Below are 24,978 nucleotides of genomic sequence, written 5' to 3'. Positions count from 1 at the left end.
TATAACTGGAACAAGTGCTAGGCAGTATCTTTCTTAGTTGGTGTTGGGGTGCAAGGGGAGTAGGTTATAATGTGAGGTGCTGTTCCTTTCAAGGAACAGACAGGAGTAAAAGGAGTTGTAACATGATGTACAGGATCAAGACTGACACACATACACCAAGTCCAGATTATATACTGTACATTCTTGTGAAGGAGAGCAGGGATTCTACTGAGCTTATTTTTATTCATAGAAGCTTACCTGTGATAGACCCAGCAGACATTCCAGCATGTATAGGAATAGTCTGAGGCTTTAAGATTCACTGGAATGCTGAAAAGATCCCATCTCACAACCAACACACACACAAACACACACACTCTTTCTTATACATGGACCTCATAATTCATAGGTGAGAAAATGAGTATTATAGTAAAGATATGGGAGGAAGACAGTTCTTTATTCTAAAACTGGATAGATATGGATAGAGTTGCGCTAAAATAGTATTGTATAGTAGTATCAGTTTTCATTAAAAAAATTGTCATGACTGATATACTAATTGTTAGTTGGGTTTGTGTGTGTGTGTGTGTGTATTGTGTGTGTGTGTGTGTAAAACTAACAATTGTTAGTTATGATTAACAATACATCTGTAAGAAAATGCCATCTTGAAAGAAGAGGAAGTATACAACCTGTATTTCAACTGATTCCAAAATATACCTGATGCTTATCTTATCCAGTGTAAAAAATCTTATGATGAGACAATCCAAAATGAAATGTGAGATAGTGCCACAAGATTAGACTACCAGGTCAGAATGCACTCAGCCAGCTATAGGTTGAATTTGTATTGTATTTAATCCTGTTTTAAAGAAGGGGGGGGGTAATTTATTTATTGAGAGTATGTATTATTCCAATATATTCTACTCATGTAAGCCACTTTGATTGCTGCAGCAGAAAGGCGGGTTATAAGAATAAAGTTTATTATTTATTATTATCATTTATTACTGGGGAAGAGCATATGACAGTGTTAGTAACACTGTGTCTAATGATGCCACTGGACAGCCAAAAGGATGTTCAGCTGCTGACATGCTCAGATATGAAAGAAAGTCCAAAGCTGCACAACTCATATAATAGGGGCACGGAATGTGAGAAGCATGAATCAGGGAAAGTAGATATTCTGCACAAGAAGAAGAAATAGTGGAATATTTGAGATGAGTGGAATGAAATTGACAGGAACGGGACATTTTCAATAAAATAATTACATAGTGTTTTACTCAGGAAATGAAAATGAAAGAAGAAATGGAGTGGCATTAATAGAGGAGATGTAGAAAAGCAGTGATGGGATGTACTGTATATACTCAACCATAAGTTGACCTCACGTATAAATTGAGAGCAGGTTTGGGGGCTAAAATTATGGATTTTGTCATGACCCATGGATAGGTCAAGGGTAGAAGTTGGAGGCTCCTTCAGTGTGTGTATGTGTGTGTGCCAAGAGTGACTCTCATTGAAGCTTTTTGCTTCAACATTCAGGTTTTGTTTCAGTCTTCATTTGGCCTCTCCCTGAATGGTCTGGCCAAATCCCCATATACAGCCTCAGAAGGCTTGGTAGTCACTCTTTGGCTATGTTTAGCCACAAGAAAGGCTTTTACCTTCACCATTTTACAGACAGAGCAGTCCGGAAGCTTTTTACGCACTTTTACATTTAGCTTTGGACAAACTCTTGTCATCTGTTTCAATGTGGAAAAACTTGCATGCCCAAGTACACAGTGCAGATAATGTACACACTGATCATACAAAGGTACATTGGACATGTTCCGATTAGACTCACTTGACAAGTCTGCCTTTGAATGCATATAGAAAAACAGTCTGTTTTTCTCCTGTACTCCTGTAGCACAGACTTTCCCATTCATAGATACAACACAACCATCATTTTCAAATTCTACCTTATATCTATCACTTGTTAAAGTAGACACGTTTAAGAAGCAACTCTTTAAACTGGATGCACACAAAATATTTGAACATTTCTCCCTTTTGCAGGGAATGAAGCCTGTTCCCGTTTTCTCCACTTTGCTGGGAGCACCATCAGCCAAATTCACTTTGGTCACTGATGCTGGCTTCACATCCTGAAGCATTTCCATACAATGAAAAACTTGGTGCATTGTCCCACTATTCATGATCCAAATATCTGTTGACTCAGCATTACAAGCTGCTAAAGTAAAACAACTTTTTTCAGGAACAGCTGCTCTTGAGGTTTCCCTTGCAGGCTTTTTTTTTTCTGTTGCTGCTTCCTCTTGTGGCCACTGGAAGAAGGACAGTCTTTTCTCAGATACCTCTCCTTACCACAGCCATAGCGCCACCTCACAAAGCTGCAAGATGCAATCTGCTCTCCCTGAAAGGCTAAAGACATGTGTTTCTTATCTCTTCCAGCTGCATGCTGCAAACTGCTGTTGCTCTCAGCCTCAAAATTTCTTCTCTCTTGTTCCTGCAAGACATGAGCTGAGATGAGGTTCAGAGTCAAATCTGCTTCTGGTAAACTCTGCAAACTGTAAAGCCTAAAATCCCAACTTCCATGCAGGCTGCCTAGAAGAATGTAGGACTTTTGTGCCTCTGGAAAGATCATTCCTCTGTTTTCCAGTTCAACAAAGAGATTTCTGATTTTGTCTACATGATCTTTGACATCACCACCAACTTTCCTTTTGGTATTGTACTGTCTTTTGGTTAAAATCATCTTAAATACATAAGAATCTCTCTGTTAAACATTCTTCAGACTTGTCCAGCATTTTAATGGTGTAGTCGTGCAATTCACATACACTAGTTAATTTGGCTTTAATGACAATATTGTTGTTGCTCTTGCCTTCATATCAGCTTGATGTTGTTCAATACTCCTCAATTGTGCTGGTGGTCTTTGAACATAGTCCCACAAACTTTCTCAGATAAGAAAAGTCTGTATCATAATGGACCAAGTGTGGTAGTTGGAGCCATCCAATTTTGCGAATCTTAAAGTTCCTGTGTTGTAAGTCATGCCTGCAGTCTATTTCCAACACTTCCACAGAAACGAAAAACAAACAAAAGCTTTTTCTTCGGTGAAAAGATAAAGGTCAGGCAAAAATAAAACCAAAACAAGCCAAATACCAGATGCCAAATGGCTGTCTGCTTTTTGCAAAACACAGAGAGAAAAGCAAAATGCAAAAAAGCAAATCCTTGATAGAACAGTTTTTCTTCAACTCAGGCCACCCCAGTGGCTCAACACCAGCCTGTCCTGGGATATAGTGGCATATACTGGGCTAAAATGGGTTAAATGGAACAAACTGGGACCATAATCAGTTGTCAGTCAGTATATTAAATTGCGACAAATGCCAGCTCTTGGAGCAGTCTGGGTAAAAATCACCCAGCTACAACCAAAACAATGTACACAACAGAGTATAAAAAATAAGGTTACACTGGAATATAAAGAAAATAACACAGTAAAAATGTTGTTGAGTTGAGAATAGGTGTTTTAGACCTAAATCCACTTGTTAAACCAAACTAGACCTATTGAATCAATAGGAGCTTGAACATTTAGGTAAGTTTCAATGACTCAATGCATCTGTTCTAATTGGAATTAGTAATTGGATTTTGGCTGCATCTTTACTGCAGAAATAATCCAGTTTGACACCACTTTAACTGTAATGGCGTAATTGTGAGATGTGTAGTTATGTGAGATATTTAGCCTTCTCTGTCAGAGAACTCTTGTGCCACAACAATGTACAAATTCCATTTTTCCATAGTACTGAGCTATGGTAGTTAAAGTGGTGTCAAACTGGATTATTTTTGCAGTGTGGATACAGCCTTAAACTATAGCAGCTGAATTAGACAGACATGGAGTTTAAAAGAGAAAGAAAGTGTTCTCAGAAATAACCAAAACAAATTTAATAGCACAGTCATAGTCATGTTTTCTCTATAGTCACTCCTGCTGTATTTATTGCCAGGTAGGTTTCCAGAAAACTACAGTCTTAATCTTATATACTCACTTTTTAATAAAATCTGTGTTTTGCAGGTGACATTCTTTCTGCTTTAGCCAATGTATCAGGACGTAAACATCCATCAACCGTTCAAACAAAACAGCTGAAAGGGTGCCTTCCTATGATGCCTGTGGTCCTTCATCTTATGACATCCCAGGTATTAGTTGCAAAAAACAGAAAACAAACTATCTCTGGTTATAAGTTGTTCGTTTTGCACTCTGTTGGTTGTAGTCCAGAATTGCTTCTTGCACATTTCTGTTTATGGGATGGAATAATTGATGGATGCCAGTTAGTTATACAAAGTCCTTGTACTTTGTTTTTATTACAATAATGAAATATGTCGCATTTTCATGACTCATTTTACCCTACAGCAAGGTATCATGTATTCATAAAGCAGTGAAGGAAGCCCCAGTGCTTTACAAGCCTAGGTACCAACCTAGAGAGCCACAGAGTTCAGCTCTACTCTGCGTGTAGGTTTTAGGGCAAGTTACTTCTCTTGTAATCTCACTTGCACATCTCCTGGGAAATGTGTGTTTCTGTTGCAAGTGCAATCTATGACATGTAAGTTAATGCTTATACTGCCAGACTGGGCATGGATGTCACATGATATTTTCAGGAATCCTCCAGTTTTCTATCTTCTACCTTTGTCAAAGCCAAAGCTTAATAGGTTTTAATATAGATTGTAAGGGAGAAGGCAGACATTTTGAACTTCCATTGGCAGCCACCTGTTACGTGTTATGGGCAGATAACATTGTCATGACTCTTGTTCCTTGTCCGTGGAAGGTAGTTGGGGAGAATATATGAGATCAGTGTACATCTTGGCACCCATTTGTGGTAGAGGATTGGGCCCTGGAACTGACTTTACAGGACATGGGACTGAGGAGCTTGGCATAGAGTGTCCTTGGGGCTGAACTGTGGGCTCACTATCTCTTATAAAGTTGCGGGGCTTTTTGATTGCCCTCGGGGTCTGGTGTTTTGACCAAGGTGGCTGTGGAGGTGTCACAGGTTCATAGTTGTGCCTCAGCTAAACCTGCACCAGGTTTCTTCCCACGTCATTTGCTCAGCCCCAGATCTCAAATACTTAACTAGAATTTAGGTCAACAAAAATGACCCTTTTAAAATCCCAAATATTGTGTCTAGCCTCATTATTTCACGGTTGGTCAACAAAATGTTGTCACCATCACCAACCTAAGATGGGCAGCTATGTTATGACTGGAGTAAAGGCTGTAACAGACCTTTCATGCCAATAATAGTCTCTCATGAGCCATCTCCTCTAACAGCTGGATGGCTGCAAAAAGTGTTGTCAATTTTCTCTGACAGGTGAAATATCTACTTTTTCTGCTCTGTTTGTCATTGGTCAAGGCAAAGTGGTGTGAAAATACTGAAGGGGGTGGGGTGACAACAGAAAGGTTCCAGAAAAAACAGTTGTGACTCTTACCTTTATGTGTCAGGGTTAATGCACATGCCAGAGATTGCTCCTTTTTGGGCAAAAAAACCCAAAACAAAACCCAACCCTACACTTGTCTTGTATGTAGCTCTCTTGTTAGTTTTTACCTTAGGAAATGGGTACTTTGAAATTAACCATGACCCCTTTGCAGCCTTTTTGTGTGAATGTTCATGATAAACTAAAAATTTCAGATGTGCTCACTGACCCAGAAAGGTTGGGATCCCCTGACATAAATTGTATTAGACAAAAACATACTTATAGCAATGTCCAAGTACATAATATTTTTCAAACTTTTATGCACACAGGTGTTTCGTCCCCAGATTATAAATGAGGAGTTTCTTTTCAGCTATGGAACTTTACTAGTAAGTAACAGTTTAAAGTCAGTGTCAAGATAAGGAATGCATATAACTGAAATGAGAGCAAATTATATGTAGGACAATGCATGGGGGTAATGTACCTACATCACAATTTAACTGTAGGATCTCCCCCCACCCTCATTCAAGAATAAAGTAATTGTGTGATTTTCCCCACAGAAAATTATAACATTCATTTCAATACAAATGTAATTACGTTCTTCTACAAGCAATAGTACATAAGAATCCAAAAATTGAAAATCTATCATTTTTTGGGTGGTGCAGCAAGAATCTTCACATTAAGTTTTACTGTTAACCTCAGATATCCAGTATTGCTCTAATCAACTGAGGATCAAAGTTAGCCTGCTTGTAACTTTGTCACCATGTGGCAGTTCTCCCATCAGCAACTTTGCCTTCATTTTCTGGAACCATGATTGTTCCTTGAATGTCAGCTGCCCTCGGTGCCACTACATTGTTAAGATCAGTCTGTTGTTTTTGCTGCCAGTTATTGGTCAGGGCCAGTAGAATAGAATTGTCATTTTGTGTAACAGATGCTGGAGGAATGGAAGCAACAGTGAAATGCTGAAGAGCAGAGCTCTGTGCCACATAGCTTACTCAGCACTTCATAAACTAGCCTGCTGACCTCAAGTGTGAGTGGAGGATGTCATTCTGTTGCGAGTGTTAGTAAGATATAACTTCCAGTCTGATCAACTGTTGTATATTGCATGGGGTAATGGTGGCTCTATCTTACACTTTCCTCAGCTAGCAACATATCTTGGGCAAGATGTAATACCATTGTAGGGTTTCAGGCCATGCCATTTTAACCTGCCTGCTGGCTGACAGTTGAATATATTATGCACTGAATTTATTTACCATAAATCTCTCATCCATTTACACTAAGGCTTTAGCCTAGTTGAGAATATTGTAAATCAGAGGAATAGGTTTTTCTAACCAATATTTTGAACAATAGTAGGTGTCTGCTCTATTTTTATAATATAATAACTCCATACCAGACATCAAACTTTTTAAAAGAAACTATGAGTGGAGATGAAATATTCTTTCTAATTTCTTTTCCATTTATATTTGCGCTAAAACATTATTTTGTATTCTTGGATACCACTTGCAAGAATTGCATTCTTTTTTTCTTTTCTTGTCAGAACATTTTATGTTATGCTTAGTTGATGAAAGTTATATGAACTAGAAAACTAAGACATTTATCACATTCGGTGTCAGCTCCATAGCTTTGATATTAACAATAAGAGCTGTGTTGAGATTTCCAGTATGCCAGAAATCACCACAGTTAAAATGAAGCAGTACTTCTATATTGTATTGTTAGTTTCTGCTATGACTGTGACAGCTGCTGTAAAATGACAATTATATCTTCTAAAAGTATCATCTTTCTTCTGAAACAAAATAAGGTGAATGCATGTGTTACGAGAGGGGTTACTGTGGTGAATCTTACACTGCAAACTGCAGTACTCTATAGTGGCAGCAGAATGGACTGCTTCACATCATCATCATGATCATTGTTACTGTGATTGTTATTTATCATAGTTACTTATATCCCACCATAGCAGCTTATATATTAAAACAAATACAGTATAGCTGAAGCTTACAAAAGTTTATTATTGAAATGTAATTAAACTGTCAATAAAATGAAAGATATAATAAAAAGCACTTTAAAAAAACAGTACATACAAATAGTACAATACCCACTGAAAACTTTTTCTTTAAAAGCATGATGGAAAGACATAAAGGAGGGCACTCATTCTAGGAGCAGCCACTGAACAGGCATGAGATCACATCCCTACTAGCCATGCCTATGAAAGTGGTGGGACTGAGAAAGTGGCCTCTTCTGTGGTTCTCAGGATCCAGGCAGGCTCATGGGATGGTGCTGTCTATGAGAAAGATACCCTGTACAGTCAGCCATTCTTATACACGGATTTGTTATACACGGATTCAAGCATACACGGTTTGAAAATGTTCTAAAAAAGTATAAATTTCAATGATCAAACCTTGATTTTCCATTTTTATAAGGGACACCATTTTGCTCTGCCATTATATTTAATGGGACTTGAGCATACACGGATTTTGTTATACACGGGGGATCTTGGAACCAAACACCAGCATATAACAAGGGTCCACTGTAAAGCTATATAGGGCTTAACAGAACTTTGAAATGTGCCCAGAAATAGACTGGCAGTCAGTGGAATTTTTGTATGGCATAATGTAAAGCAGTCTTCGTATGGCTTCCAGAATTCTGACCCATATCTCCTAGGTTTCATAATTTAGCTGGGATGAAGAATTACCCCCTCACCCAGTCTTTCCATTGTATGCAATAGAGACAAAAAAGTGAGAATGGGATCTGGTGAAATAAGTGAAGTATGCAATAGTTCAGGAAATGCTTAATTTTCCTTGCAATCAAATATGTGCAACTTTAAACAATTTAGCTTGATCTTGATCTTGAGTAGCTTCTGAAAACTCATATTTATAGAGAGTCTTTTATGTCATCTCCATTGTTAATTCCTGTTTGTCCTGTTGTATCAATGAAACTTTGCACAGCTATGGGCCCATACAGACAGGCCAAAATAAAGCTGTTTCAAGTCACTTTGTAGGTATGCTTTTTAAATGATGCATGGATCCTAAGAGGCCAGAAGCTGCACCAAAGCTACGCTGCAGTTCTTAGGACTGGAGTGTAGCTTTGGCATGGCTTCTGGCTTCTTAGGACGCATGCAGCATTTAAACAGCATACCTCCAAAGTGACCCGAAACAGCTTTATTTTGGCCTGTCTGTATGGGCCCCAAGTCATTCTTTCTGATTTAAAACTCTGTAGAGAAATGACCTAAGGCGCTGTGCTATGAATACTTCACAGAAAGGCCCTACAGTACTTTATCCTGCGGTGACAATTCATAAGTTTATTCCTAAAAGGGGAAATGTCAGAACAGCTGGTTCCATAGCACCACTTGTGAAATTGCAACTACTACTGGTCTCTAGTTGTTAGCTTCCCAATAATTTACTTTCTATAGTGGGTCCTTCGTATTGGCTGGGGTTTGATTTTAGAACATCTTCCTCACGTGAATATCAAAAACTGTGGATGCTCAAGTCTCAAAGTAGCAAAGAGACTAACAATTATATTCCATATGTAGAGGTCTTCTGCTCCCACTGTATTATAAAACCCTACGCTAAAAAGACTCTGTATAGCAGGCACTATTCTCATTTCACTAAAATGTAAGTCTTTAGAAGGAAGGAAAATATGCTAACTTTCTATATGTTGTGCATTTTTTTCCATCCTACGCTGACAACAGAATTTCATCATATTAATAGATTCAGGAGAAACTAACTTAGATGGAGCAATAGGTAAGTGCCTTTGGCATATTTATAGTACCCTTTTTACATAAGCATTTTTTATTCTGGTACAAAAGAGATGCTTATTTTTCATCAACAGGTCAAATGGGTTCAGAAGAACTGGTTAAAATTACTTTATCAACATTTGAAGCAATAATACAACATCCAGTCTTGTTGATGCCTTACCATTCAACAGTAAGTCCTGGGACTACATGAAACAGTGGCATACTTACTATCTATATTCTCATTAATAAATTGATTATTTCCATATCAGCCACAGTTATTAGGTTCATGGACTTAAAAATTAACTGTCAGATAAAAAAGAAAGTAATTTAACAATTTTGACTTTATTTCTTTGCATTTTTTCTTGACAGTTTAACAAAATTACCTCTCAAAAATGATAAAAAATGTGTTTCAGCATATTACATTACCTCTCCAATAGTAGAAATGAAAATAATATTCACCATTACTTGTTTCCCAGCCAAAAAAGTGGTTGGCAGGTCCCCAACTTAGGGAACTCATTTAGGAATAACAACACTGACATGAGAATTTTATGCAGTTTTCCCCTGTATTTAAAAGTGATTTTGGAAGATAAACTGCACAGAAATACACTTTTTTGGGGGGGAGGTTGCATAAATTCATTTTCTTCCCTTCATAAACCCTTGGTTTCTGTGCAACCCCCTCTCCATTTTTTCCAGATATCCCCACAAATACTCTGTCTAGAAACCCACATATTTTATTTTGTGGAAAGAGTGTTTCTTGTGAAAGAAAAACAACAACAATTTTCATACTATCTGGAAACCTTTTTTTGTCCTGCAATAAAACCTGTAAATTTTTGTACAGAGTAATTTCCTGAAATAATTAAAGATATTCAGGTAAGAACTACACATAAATACTGTATATACTTGACTATAAGTTGACCTTATGTAAAACTCGAGGGCAAGTTTTGGGGCCAAAAGTATGGATTTTGATATGGCCTTTAGATAAGTCAAGGGTAAAAGGTAGGGGCATGTAACAAATGATGCAAAGGATGAAACAATGGAAAACTATGCCAGAGAACCTCTGGAAGGTGTGTTTGTCCTTACCCTGACAGCTGGAAGAATGAGGAGCAAGCTGTAGTAAATCATGTCTGTGTGATGTGCTAGAGAGGCAGCCAGGTGTGGGCAAGCTAAAAAAGTGCACACGTCAAAAAGCATGGCAGATTTAGTCCACTTCTTTTACCACCACCATTTTCCCACCTGGGCATTCAAAAAGGCCAGAAGCTGCACTGCAGCAAAGAGAGTAGAGGGAGTCAGTGCTTCTTTTAGATGCTTATGGGGCAGACTAAACTCTCACCTTTCACCACTCTACTTAGAAAAAAGGATGGTTCCTTTTTGATAAGAGTTAAAAATTATAGAACTTATATTCACCTGTGGATAAGTCGCCCCAGGTTTTTGGGTTACTTTGACTAAAATTTCTAAACTTATATATGAGTATATACAGTATATGTTTTATTCCACATCAGGTAAAAAACTATGAAAATTATTCATCCTGGCATGTAAGGATGAAATAGCCAACTGTTCCTAAGGCAATAGCTTAGAACTTAACTTTTTGTGTAAAGCACTTTTTGTGGTTTTAATTTCAGACTATGATGATTTAGACATTTATTTTATTTATCTGTGTACTTTCTGTGCTGCCTTTCTTCTGTCATGGGACCCAGAGTGGCACTAGATATGATACATTGTAGGCTATACACACTTTATGCAATAATACGAAGAAAACAAAATGTTGTGTATTTCAAAGGTGTGAATGATCAATCATGTATAGCTATGAAGGTAAAGCTAAATCCAAAATTAGAATTTTAATTCATAAATTCTCTTTTGATTCAGTGGAAGATCTTGCACAGTTAATAGGTAAAACACAAAGCCTCCAGGGAATATCAGTGGATATTCCAGTTTTATAAATGAAAACTAGAAAATATAGACAACAATACTGTGAAGGGGAACAACTTTACTTATACATCATTCTTAGGAAAATGTATTATTTTAAGATGCTAGATTGCTGAAAATTATATATATTGAATGTATTTAGGATTACCAGATTCTACCACCTCCCCAGCTGATAACTTGTGTGGTAATACAGTATATTGTATGTTTCCTTTTTTCTTTTGCTTATAGTATTTTATGGAGGTCTAAAATATTTAAATGGCTCTCTTAGGATAATAGATGAAAGAATGAAAAGATGAGCAGATGGTCATCTGTTCATATGAAAAATTATAGCAATAATTTTTATTACTTAAGCACTTGATACACAGTAGTTGATGCGTGGTCATTCATTTAAAGCATATATGTCTAATTCATTTTTTTAAAGTTACATTGCTTATAATGCATACTGATTACTTGATTTTAGAACTAGAAGTCCCAGAAGATATTTCCTGTTTAATCTTCCAGTGTTTTTTACCTTTATTTACCTTTACTTCTAGGAGGATAACAGTTAATGGGCCTAGCATTCACATCTAAAACATGTATCTTTCAACATACCAGTGTTAATTTGTATGTGAGCAATATTTTAAAGGGTTATAAAGGTATTCTGAGAACTAGATAATAATCAGCACATTCATTTCCTTATTAAACCCAACAGTACTTGCTATTTAAGAGGCTAAAATGAATAATCATACAAATGTTTGGCTAGTATATATATGTCATATTTATTATAATTAATTTTTTTTAATTTAGCTGTAAATACATGTGATATATATATATATATTTTCATGTGTCATGCATGAATGAAAACAAAGAAAAATGCAATTTAGTAATATTTATGAATTGTCTGGTTGTTTCTTAAACATTTTTTTAAAAAATTCTCTGCCCTTAGAGTCTTTATATGTTCACACAGGGATCTATAGTAACTTAGCCATGACTTTACTAGTATTATTGGTATGAACTATAATCAGATGTGTACAGTTGTAATTAAAGGGAATATATTGCTTGCAAACATTGTGGATTAATACAGTACATCTCTTGCATGATACATAAAAACATTCTAGAATTCTCACTCAAGAGGTGTCGCCTAATTGGTGATTGAGCATGACTTCAAATCTATGAATATAAATATATGTTGCCCAAAGGAACTTGTTGCTTTCCTGCTAATTGAAGCAAGACATGTTCATAGTTCCAGATCAATACTTCAAATATAAAACTTCTTAATAAGATATCCTGTTTCCCGACTAGAAGTATGTAAGATTAGTCCCAGCGGTTGGGCTTGTTAGAGTCAAAAGAGTTCCTTATTTTCACAAAGTAAAGTAATTTTAAAGCTATCTTGAGTGGTGAACAATAATATTTATAGGAGAACAAAATGACTTGTAGGAAATTTTCAAGCTTTAGAAACAGGGATACAGTTATGCCTTCTTCATGTATAGAGCCATTTTGAGTTCATGTGTAAGTACTTGATTTTTATGTACTTATGGTTAACCAGTCATTACCATGCAATTGCATTTAATTATTGAGGAGATTCCTTTTTAAAACAAAAGAGCATTGTAATACTGTCATTGTCAATATAAATTACTTTTAAACTAAGTATAAATTTAATGTGACTCAGATAAATGTCAGTAGAGAGATATTTTAATAGATGCTTAGTTATCCTTTTAAGACACTGTGCTGTGTAGCTCTGTCTTTATAATTAAACCTATTTTGTATTTATGTCTTTTGGGTGCAAATCTTGTTTGTAATTGAACACGCGACTTCAGCGAACTATTGCAGAGATAAAATCATAATCTATTCAAGTTTCTCACACTTTGAAAAAAATAATATGATCACACCTTTCTGTAATGTAGGGGTATTTGAATTAACGAAGATAAACTCTGCCTCATCTGTTCATCACTTCCTTTTTGGTGATAAATTAAAATAAAACCAGTTCAACTGATGAATGAGCATACTTTTAAAACATTATTATTATTATTATTATTATTATTATTATTATTATTATTATAATACCACTTTCCCCCCAAAATTGGATTTAGCTCAGATAAATACAAAGATAGGCTGTGTGTAACCCTCCAGTGAGAGGACGCACAAAATAAGAAAGGAAACAACTTATTGCAAATGAGCTCCGTGGACTTAGTGCATTTAGCAAAAGTCCAAGGCTTGCTAATATCTACCATACAGCTAAGGCTCTAGGAAAGATTTTATATGAAAGAACTAATAAAGCCACACCAATTGGAAATAATAAAACAGTGCCATTATTTTGTAACATTACCAAATTCAGTGAAAAAGGATCTGCCCTTTTACCTACAGGAAAAAGTAATAGAGACTCTAGATGCAAGCATATCAGGATGGGGACTCATTGCAATGGACAGAACATTCAGGGAGAATGGTCAGTTACAGAAACAATTTGAAGCATAAATCTACAGGAATTGAAAGCAGTAAGATAAACACTGATAGGATTTTCAAAATTAATAAAGGATTGGAATGGTCAAGTGAACACACAACATGGCATTCAAATTGTATATGGGCAACCAGTTCATTGTCCCCAGTGCTTGTCAGGGAAGTGAATGGAATATTAGCCTGGGCAGAGAGGACAGTAAATTCAATCTCTGGAGTGTATTTGAACGGAAACATTAAATATTCAAACAGATTACTTGAGCAGGCACAGGATCGACTAAGAATGGTAATTAAACCAGGAGGTGTTTGAATCATTGAACAATTCATTAGGCCCGTTCCAGGCAGACTTGTTTTTTTTCTGGCGAGAATTCAAAATTGAAAAGATTTTTTCATTAGATGGCAGCATAGATGCAGAGCAAGCAAGATGAGCTCTAACAGCACCATGGCTGGAAGGAATGCTATATGCATTTCCTCCTCTACCAATTCTGCAGAGAGTAGTAACAAAAATACAATTGGAGAGAGTACATGTAGTGTTAATTGCACCCTACTTGCCACAGCACCTATGGTTTCCTTTGCTATTACACGTATCTGTCAGATTTCCTTTTTGTCTACCACATAGGGAGGATTTACTGTTACAGGTACTGATGTTACATTGAGATGCAAAATGGCTGAAGATGGTCTCTTGAGTAATGAGTGGCAGCATTTGAAAGATCAGAGGTTTTCTGATTCAGCAGTGAATTCCTTTCTAGGATTAAGGAGACAGTTGGACCAGAGGATATGTGAGATAATATGGAGATCTTTTAAGAAGTGTTGTAAAGAGAAGTTAGTTTCCATTGATGAGCTATGAGTAGGAAATATTTTGGACTATCTTCAGGATATCATAGAAAAAGATCTCAAGCCAAATACTTTGAAAAGGCAACTGGCAGCGTTGTTGACAGTTTGGAAAATCTCTTTCCAAACATGTAAAAAAATTGTTTGAAGGGGCTACTTTGAAATCTCCTCCTATAGTTCACAGGTTCCTATTGTGGGATTTGAATTTAGCTTTAAATCTCTTAACAAAGCTTTCATTTGAGCTGCTACATTAGACATCTTTGAGGATTTTGTCACTAAAGGTAGCATTTTTGGTAGCACTTACATCAGCAAGAAGAATTCGAAGATATAGCCATGTTAGTCTATAGAATCAGCATATAGAGAGATCTTGTAGCTTTCAGTTGAGACTAACTGAAAGAAATAAAGAAGTTGGCAGCATGAGCTTTCGTAGACTTCAGTGTACTTTCTCAGATGCATCAGGTAGAAGAGTGTCCAAGGTGGCTTCTTTGTCTGTTAATTCAACCTTATGCAGATTTGAGGAGGACAAAATGATGAGGCTTTTAGGTCCAACATTCACTCTGAAAAGTCTATATATGAAAGGTTTGGATAGAACTGCACTTGCCAACCTTTTGCCCAAAACCAGCCCATCAGTTAGAGAAGAAATAGCACTCCCTTTTGTAAAACAGTTCAATTAGCAGTTATAGCCACACACTGTATTACTCTTGTCACATATAATTGAGAAATAAATACAGATTGCAATATATACAAGTTCTGTTTTTTATCTTGGAATAATCTAAGCCAGATCTTTTCCATGACTTTTTTTTTAGGTTATGGATTGTATCCTGCCACCCTTAGTTTCTTTGGTCTCCAGTCAAAATGGTAAATACATAGCCACATCAACTAGAATACACATTTTGCTTTAATTAGATGTCAGTGTGGTTACATTCTTGGTACATTGGTTTTTTTTAGTGGAATGGAGACTCGCCAGTTTGCGGTTGCTCTCTGAAACCACATCACTACTTGTGAGCCACGGGGTCATGGCTGAAGAGAAAGAAAACCTTAACTCAGGCAACAAACTTCTGTCTCTTGTTAGAGACTCATTGCTGCCTCAGTAAGTACAGAACAGTTTTTCTAATCAGAACTAATTCTGGCCAATCTGTTTTGATTGTACATTTTAAAACTGCAGTTGATTTAAATGGCAGAAGTTAGTCAGAATTAATGATGATCAGTATCATGCTTTCCTCTTCCAGATGTCTCAATATAAGAGTTTTGTACTGGTTTTCATCATATTGTAGAAACTACACAGCTGCAGTACACACAAGTTTGCATTACAGTTTTACAATCTGTCTAGCTCCTCCCAAAGAGAAACAAGATCCTCTTAACTATTGGGCAAAATTCTGTTGCCTTTCCAGCTATATAGTTTGTTGGTTCTACTCAACCTACTCACTCTTAGATTGAAATGTGTTGGACTGTGGTTTACTCAATGCTGCTTTGTTGTTGTGTTGCTGTTATTATTGTTTAAAGGATGCCATAGCCCCTGAGTGAATGGTATTAATAGTGGAGGGGAAATAATAGAGCAAAGCCTTTTGGGAAAGAGCAGAGCTGGAAGAGGTGTCTGTGCCAAAATGAAGGAAAAGCAAATGAGAACTTGAAATAGTAGCTGAAACAGGATTAAGAGAGCCATAGCCATACATGATTTCTTTCATTGCATGGAGATCACTGTATGTATAATTATTATATAAGCAATGCATCATTTAAAAAGAAAGAAAGAAAGAAAGAAAGAAAATTAGTACACTATTAGCAGGTTTTCTGAAAAAATGTGGCTATTAAGGAATATGACACAGTGATCATATTTTTGATAGCAGTAAAGTTATTTATTTATTTATGTATTTATTTAATATGCTATAAACTATAAAGTTATAGTTTGCTTTGACCATGATTTGTTGAACAAGCCAGGATCCTGCTCACATATTAGTTTTTTTGGTCTCTCCCAACCCTGCGGGATTAAGAAACCTGTGGAATATGTTGGGGCTAGAAGAACAGAGATCAGGAGCAGGGAAGTATCATGGTATAAGAGGAAAAATAAGACCATGGAGGGCTTTAAAAGTCATGATAAAGATTCTGTGTTGGATCCTGGTACAGAATGGAGGCCAAGGTAGGGATTTAAGAGGGAGTGGGGCTGTTAATTAATCAGATCAGATGTTTCCCCAAAGAAAATCATGTATGTTTCACAAATTTTTCTCTTTGTCTCAGATTAGAACAAATTCTAATGGCACCTGACCCAGTACCTGCTTATGCTCTGAAGCTGCTTGTTACCCTTACAGAGTACAACCCTGCTTTTGCAAGGTAAATCAACTGTAGTTTAAATACTTGCATGGACCAGAATCTAAAAAGATGATTATTCTCATGGTAGAAGATGAACCAATACCTGTACTCCCCTCCCATATGAGAAAATGCTTTTGAAACATGCCTCAAAAGCCATTTGCTATACTGCATAGGAGGCCACTGTTTGAAAAAGGTTTGTTTAAACCCCTTGAGCTCTATCAACTGATGTCACAGTTATTTAGAGTCTGGCCATAGAATTCTTCTCAACCAAGATTTATTCATTGTTTTGATGGTTTAGAGGTGCAATCCATGATCCTTGGGGTTGCATTTGTTGACAACATCTCCCCCTTCTCATTTTTTGAATCCTTCCTTGCGAGTGACAGAGTTTTTGTACTTCAGAGAACTGGCCAGAAAAATCAACAAAATATTGTTATGTTTTAAAAAACCACCACATTTATTGTGGCATTTTTACAAACTAAAATCCACTTTATCTGATTAACTGGACTATGCCACAAAATGTGGTGCCATAATAACACTGTTAGCCTTTAAGTTCCCACAGGACTTTGTTTTATACTATATATTCCACTTCTCATTTTATTCAATAACCTAGTGATAGTGCCACAACCAAGCCATCATTTGGTCATTGGATAGATAGATATATACATACAGGAAGGTTGTCTTTTTCTCATGTAGTTGGCCCTCCCATTTAAAGATTTGCCTGTCCACTCATACAGGTCATGTTGACAAATAGGCCATACACACATGTACATAGACAGGTGTGCATACACTCTCATTTTTTTCCATTGGACCATCATGTGATAGACCAAGATGGATAATTAAATTGGATTTCTAGCTAATGTTATGTCAGTAAATAAGTTTATGAGCTTTGGACTAATTGTTGTTTTTCCAAAACAAATGGCGGCAGTAATAATTCAGATGATTATTATTCATTCCTGTCAATATGGCATTTCAAGGATTATTCCTTGCACAATGTTTCATCTTCCGCAGATTGGCTCATGGATGCAAACTGTTTTTGAGCAATTTACTAAATCCACACATTTCTTCATATTCAAGACGGATTTGAGGCTTAAAAAAAAAAACCAAATTCAGGAGGAAGCAAAACAGAGATGTTTTCCCTCCTCTATATATGTTTGTTTTGTAAAAACAGACTATGTGTTCTGAAGATGTCAGCCACAGATGCTGGTGAAATGTCAGGAATAAACTCTTCTAGAACATGGGCACATAGCCCGATAAACCCACAAAAAACTATAGACTGTGGATTTAATTCGCCTCTCATAATGTGGCTTAAAACACACGCCGAAGTTAATAATGTTGTTTTGTTAACAGGTAGGTCTCAACTAAGAAAACCTCAGTATTGCCTGGAAGCTGGAACAGTTCAGCCTGAGAACTGTCCTGCTTGATCAAACCAAACACACACATAAAGACACACACACACACAAAAAACCAGATTAAGAACCTTGTATGTGTATCTATCTATATCACAAGATTAAGGACCTTGACAAGTTTCAACATTACATTTTAATGTTATTACCCCTCCTTTAAATAATGGATTAAGGAGGTTGGGTACACACTGTATTGAACAGTGTGTGCTTTTTTGCATGACTGCTGATTTTCAAATAGATGGTGTTAATATTCTATTCATTAGGACATTTTATACTTACAATATTGTTCTGATTTAAATAATAGTTGGGGTGGGCAGAAGGCCTGGAAAGTGCAAGCCCATGCTGAATTAAAGTGGATTAGGGTCCTAAAGGCCATCAGGCATTAAAAACATTAAGACCAAATGTTAAGGTATTAAAAGGCCAAACTGCAAATGATCATACCCTTAAGAACAGATGTCTGCATGTTGTCATCATCTTTTTACATAGTCAATATTGATCTTTCTAGTATGGAAGATAGGGGAATTTTAGCCTTTGCTCCCGTTTGGGCCTAATTTAGGTCATGACCGGCAAGAACAAATAATTCATTTAAAAAGTGTGTGTGTGTGATGTTGGAAGTGCAACAGTGTGCTGCATTGAAAAAGTTAATGCCTCAGAAGCAGAAGTAGCAATAGGATTGGATAGTCTGAGGGATCTGTAGTGACCTCTCTCTCTGTTTGGTCCTTAGATCAGGCACGATTGTCCAGGCAGTGGTTATAATACAAATCTGGGGCCAATCTGCACAGAAAAAAATATCTTGAGTAAAGACTGTGAAATGTACAATTGGATTTCCAGACGCGCAGATTTCCCTTTCACGTTTTTGCTTATTTTGATGTTTGTGCACTAGTTGCTTCTGAACTAGGTCAGCCTCGTCGCCTTTGCTTCCTCCAGCACCAGCCTCCCCGTTTTATAGTCAAAAGCAGCAGTAACATTTTTCCACCTCCCCTCTTTCTCCTTCCTCCCCTGTCCTGCCACAATGACAACATGCAGACATCTGCTCTTAAGGGTATGATCATTTGCACTTTGGCCTTTTAATACCTTGACATTTGGTCTCAAACTCCTGTTTTTACCAGGATCTTTCACCACACCCCTTCTTCCTCCTTCCTCCTTCCCTCTTTCTAGTGTCAGAAGACCCGCCATGCCTTCTTTTATATGGGATGTGCACAAGAATTTTGGTAAAAATGAGAGTTTGGCTCTGGGGCTGCTGGCAGGGAAGAGGGAAAGGAAAAAGAAGGGTCTGGAGAAATGACCCAGTGGCTGCAGTGGCTGCTATTGTTGCTTCTGTCTATAAAACCGGGAGGCTGGTGTTGGGGTTATTGGCCAGATAAGAGGAGGAGTGAGGGGAACGATCTGCCACCAGTGGCGCTGCATTTTGATGGGGGGGGGGGTTAGAGATATTTGCATTTTTTTCACTTGTGGCGAGGGCAAATCCCCTAACCCCATGAAAGTGGAGGGCCAGCTGCATACACAAACAGATTAAATAAAATTGTGAACATGTGAACCAGAGCTAGAAACAAGGGTCACGTTTTGTTCTATGGAAAATAAAGACAGATTTAGGGTAAACTAGAATAGACTGCAGGATTCCAGCCCTGCTCTATTTGAACAGTTCATCAGTCCTAGTGCAGTTTCAATATGTATCTTTATGGTTTTTTAAGAAGGGAATTGCCACCTGGAGAACAGACTAAGGAGACAGACAAGTCATTTGGTCACAAACTTCTGAATTAGGTGAAATGTATTGTTTTGTCTTCTTAAATTATAGGTGTTGTTTAAATATTTGCATCTACATCTATATATCAATATGTCAGTGAATATATGCAATCTTTATGAAAGTCTTTTTTTTTCTTTTTTTTTCTTTTTGTCTTTATTTTTTATTTTCTGACCTGTGATGGGCCTCCTTATCCCTTTGTCCACTTCTTACCTGCAGGAAGTCAGATGACCTGGTTCATCCATGTATAAATTACCTTGGGGGAACTGCATGAATTTTGCTTTCATTTTGCTGAATTGGGGTTATTTTCCTTTTATTACATTCTGATTATCTTGCTTCCATGCAAAAACAGTTGAATTGGGGCCACACACCAACAGTGTTAAGAGAACTTTAAGATAGACCATACTCAGTTGAAGCCTAGATGTGTGTGTCATTGCTCAGGAATATATTTGGATTACAAGAAATTAAATTTAGCTCGAAGGCGTTTCCTGAATTTCAGGCTATCACAGGCAGAAAACAAAGGATCAGAAGACAAATCTTGAGGCAAATGTGTCCTCAGAAGGGAATTGAGAGAAGAGAATGTGAAAGCCAATTCATATGTTTAAATGGTTTTAAATAATAGTTTTTTAAAAGTTATGTTATAAAGTTGCATGTCTTCTAGTTGAAGCATGCTGGTTAATCACTTTTCAGATACACAGAATGTGATTCTAATATAATTAAAAGTATTAATGCAGAATATGTAAAATCAGTTAATGCACAAAAACCTGCACAAGAGGGTGTGTTTTAATATCAGCATATTTACTGCAGTCTGCTAGCTCCAATTCTTTTGCTATGTTACCCATTTGGAAGACTTAATCATATTCCTCTACTATAATATTTGCTTTTTAAAATAACAGTTTACTTACTTTTATACTAAGGTGCTTCACATTAGTAAGTTTGATCAGGGACTAATTAGCAAAGCAATATTGTATGATTTCTTAATATGATAGTATTTGATTCTACAAAGTTGTAGTCAAGAATTGAAGTTCTGGGTCACATATTTTAGCAAGACTTTATCCTACTGGAGCATATACAGTGGTTGAATTCAATATGTGTATTTTCTTTACAGTCTTATTGAAGAGATTCATCTCGTTCCAACTATTTTTCAAGTCATTCTGGTAAGATTGTGTTCTGTAGAATTCAGTTTTAAAGTAACCTGGAAACACTATTTAATTATGTTCTTCCTACTGGTGTGCTACTTCAGCTAGGTTCTTATTTTCTCAAAATGGCTTGGCAATCTTATCAGACAGTTTTTGTTATATTATGTGCTTGAGAAACTGCTAGTCAATATCTTCTATATCAGTTTGGTGTTGTTGTTGTTGTTTTTAAAAAAACATTAACACTTTCATCAACAGTGATAAATATACGGTCCTGCATTTAGACAAGGAAAATCAGATGCAGAAGTGTAGAATGGATGGCGCCTGGCTTCTCCACAATACATGGGAAAAGAATTTAGGGTTGTATCCGCACTGCTGAAATAATCCAGTTTGACACCACTTTAACTGCCATGGCTCAGTGCTATGGAATTTTGGGAACTGTAGTTTGTTGGGGCCCTAGAGCTCTGCTTTTTAAATTCTAGATGGAAAACGGCATTATATATTCATATGTGCAGAGATGTTATCTGATATATCTGGGTACAGAGAAAATAAAATTTGATAAAGGAGCCTCAAAAAGGGGCAGGCAATATGAGGTAAATACTGACAAGGTAAAAACAAATTCAAAGCACATGAAGTTTGAGTAGGGACATCTTGAAGTTTAGGCATAGGCTGAAATCCCAAGGAACCATCATTTTGTCTGGACAGGATATGCATCAGTGCTGGAGTTTCCAAACTACAGTGTATACTCTAAGTCCAGAAATTTTAGTTAAAAAACAACCCCCAAACCCTAGCTTAACCTATCCACAGTGGTGTAAGTACTGTACTTTAACTCTCATCCAAAAAGTAATCATCTGTTTCTCTTGGATAGTATGGCAAAAGATGAGAGCCTAGTCTATCCAGGGAGCACCTAAAGGAAGCACCAACACTCTCTATTCTTTCTGCTTCAGTGCTGCTTCTGGCCTTTTTGAATGCCTGGATGGGAAAATGGTGGCGGTGGAAACTCTTTGGCACTTCCCCTCAAAGGGGAATTGGGCTTTGAAGGATTTGAATAAGACATTTGTGTATGCTTGTGAGCTTTTCTGATTTAAAATCAGGCAATGTTGTTACATTAAAGGCTATAATCACTGCTAACATAGGTCCAAAACACATTGCAGAAATAATCCAGTTTGAAACCGCTTTAACTGCCCTGGCTTAGTGCTAGAGAATCCTGGGAATTGTAGTTTATTGTGGCACCAGAGCTCTCTGAAAAAGAAAATTAAATGCCTCACAAAACTAGTTAGCAGAATTCCCTAGCACTGAGCCAGGGCGGTTAAAACAGTCTCAAACTGGATTATTTCTGCAGTGTGTTTTGGACCATAGTCAGCATTTCCTTTGCTTTGCATTTTCATCCTTTTTTATGTGTGCATTTTCTTAGTCTTGCCTATCACACATTGCACAGCCATGATTTACCATACTTCCCCCTTCATCCATCCATCCTTTAGAGTGAGCATAAACAGTTGTGCCTACTGGAATTTTGTCAGTCCTTGTCATTGTTTTCTTTTGCTTTGTCCTTTACATCCTTTGTTACATGGCCCTAGGTTTTACCCTAACCGTATCCATGGGTCATATCAAAATTCATAATTTTGGCCCCCAAACCTGCCCTCAACTTATACTTGATGTCAACTTATAGTTGAGTGTGTATGGTACTTCTTTCAAAATCTCACCAGAATAAAACAAACCCAGGTTAGGCTGTATGCATTGTAGATCCATAAGCCTGGTAATGATTGTTAGAGGGGATATATATCTTACTGTTGCAGAAGAGTCAATGGTGAACCTACTCTTAACTAATATTTGGTTAACTTGTAAGTGCAAGTGTATCAGTAACAAACTATTAGGGAATAACAAGCTGTAACTAATTATTCCTAAAAATTAATTTTCCAAGTTCTGGTATTAGTCATACTGTATATGGAGTGTAAAAAGTGTAAAAAATCAAGATTTATTAGCCTGAACAATCTTTGTGAACCAGGCTTTCTGTTACTCCAAAAATAATGGTTAAGGAATTATATGGGGGGGGGGAATAGATTTAGTGGATTTTTAGAAGAACATTATCATAATTTTCTTGAATAATTATTGCTGGTAGAATAATTGTTTCAACAAGGATTAGAGCATCATACTTCTCACATCAGCAGCTTTTGTGGCACTTCGCTTTAGCGGCAGATCTCATGCTAAATTCATTGTCTTAATGCTGTGAATTGGAATTAATTTATACGAATTGTTAAAAGACTGGATGAGATGGAATGAAGGAGGAAATATTATATTAATGTTAGTTTCCAGAAATAAATTTAAGTCTTGTACTCATGGATTTCTCCTACATTATTATCATCATTTAATTTCAGAGGCTATAAATAAGGCCGCTATTTGGGGCACAGTAGATATGTTTTTTTTAAGGATAGCATATTTGTAAAACAAAACATGATACTTACTTTATCTTTTTGAAAATTAATGTCTTTGAAAAATAAAGGAATTCAAAGACATAGCTGTGTTAATATGGATTATTATGAAATGGTATATTGTAGCACCTTTCAGACTCACTCAGAGAAAGAGATTTGCAGTGTAAGCTTTCCCCCAAGGAGCTTGTTTAACTGTACACATAATGCTGGTACTACCGAAATATGGATTTCAGTGTCACAGCCATATATCTATATATCTGAACTGATGTTATGTTGGATCCATTTTGAACACTGTTTCAGAGCACTTGGCTCCTCTTGCTCCTAAAAGAATTGATAATAATTGATAATTGATAATAAGTGTAATAATGTGTGTTAAAATGTATTCTGTACAAAGCAACAATATAGTCACAGTAAGGAACAAAGGATGACATCAGAGGCGCAGGATGGGGTTGGACTGGATGGCCCTTGCGGTTTCTATGATTCTATGATTCTCTGGTCCAGACAATGATCTCACATTTTATTTGTGGCACTACTGATTGGGACAAGCAGTGAAGAAGGGGGCTTCCACTCCATGAAACTATCATGAAACCATCAGTGCTTATAGGAACATACAAGGAAAGCATTGCTCCTAATAGTTTTAGAGATAAGCTAAGGATAGGGGTTTGATATGTTCAAATGAACTCTAGGTTCTGTTTATAGAACCATACTGATTTTAGTATTAAAATAATTGAATGTGCAACAACATCCAAATAGTTGGCAAAGAAAGTATGTTTCCAAAATATTTAGGTGGAAATAATTTGCAACTTGATTATTCAGTTCTTGTGAGTAGAGCTTGGAAACCTAACCAATAACTAAGAGAGTATAGTGTGCATGACTTTCAAAATTGAAGTAACAAAGCATAGTGTACAAAAGAAATTTAATTGTAGGCTTCAGCTTTTGAAAAACAATGTAAAGATTAACTAACAATTTATTTCCTTAAAAATTTGCTGGAGGGTTCTGTAGTAAATACAGCTTTCTGTTCCTTCAGTAACAAAAGTCTATTATGTCTTGGTCAGTACTCAGTAGTTCTGTTTCTTAAACACTGTAAAATTACAATGAATTTCTCATTTCATGGGTGCTAGGCAAAAGTTTGCTTTTTCTCTAGGGAAGCTGGAAGAGAGTGGTGATGAAAGTATCTGGAATAATTACTCCAAAGTTAATTATATTTTTAAATTAAACTACATCCTTGGGGGAGTTTCTTTCAAACCTCCAATTTAAAACTTTGCTTATGAAAAGGTTGTAACAAGGTAAATGAAATGTTTTAAATGAAAAGTGATTGGGTTTTTCTCTCATAAGTGCCTTCATAGTTTGCATTTTCAAGTCAAGCTACATCCATGATCTGAATATACTGAGATAATAATATATCACTTTGTTTTAAAATCACGTTTCTTTATTGGTAAAACTTACTCTCTAGAACTACCATATCATATACATACTAAAATTTATATAGCAAAATTTGCCTGTGTTGCATGGATTTAAAAAAACTATATGAAATCCTGTCTTTCTGCTTTGTACCAAAAATGAACTGATCCTCCTATTATTCAGTGTACATCAAAAACAACAATTGATCCAGATAACCAGCAAAATACCATTCAGTATTGTATATATATATTGTACAGTA

The 24,978-nt window shown here is 36.5% G+C and overlaps 1 protein-coding gene across 5 annotated transcripts in view; it reads left to right on the top strand.

Annotated features, from left to right (window-relative positions):
- Positions 1 to 24,978, top strand: part of ULK4 (unc-51 like kinase 4) — a 195,055-nt gene that overhangs the window by 56,057 nt on the left and 114,020 nt on the right. For all 5 annotated transcript variants that reach the window (XM_042477193.1, XM_042477191.1, XM_042477190.1 and 2 more), the window contains exons 24-31: positions 4,007 to 4,128; positions 5,724 to 5,780; positions 9,077 to 9,128; positions 9,217 to 9,311; positions 15,112 to 15,163; positions 15,254 to 15,395; positions 16,538 to 16,630; positions 20,862 to 20,910. In XM_042477193.1, coding sequence (XP_042333127.1) covers positions 4,007 to 4,128; positions 5,724 to 5,780; positions 9,077 to 9,128; positions 9,217 to 9,311; positions 15,112 to 15,163; positions 15,254 to 15,395; positions 16,538 to 16,630; positions 20,862 to 20,910 — 662 coding nt within the window. The remainder of the gene's footprint in view (positions 1 to 4,006; positions 4,129 to 5,723; positions 5,781 to 9,076; positions 9,129 to 9,216; positions 9,312 to 15,111; positions 15,164 to 15,253; positions 15,396 to 16,537; positions 16,631 to 20,861; positions 20,911 to 24,978) is intronic.

The sequence above is a fragment of the Sceloporus undulatus genome, chromosome 6 (genome assembly GCF_019175285.1).
Source record: "Sceloporus undulatus isolate JIND9_A2432 ecotype Alabama chromosome 6, SceUnd_v1.1, whole genome shotgun sequence".
Lineage (NCBI taxonomy): Eukaryota > Metazoa > Chordata > Lepidosauria > Squamata > Phrynosomatidae > Sceloporus > Sceloporus undulatus.
This window is presented reverse-complemented; position numbering and strand designations above follow the sequence as displayed.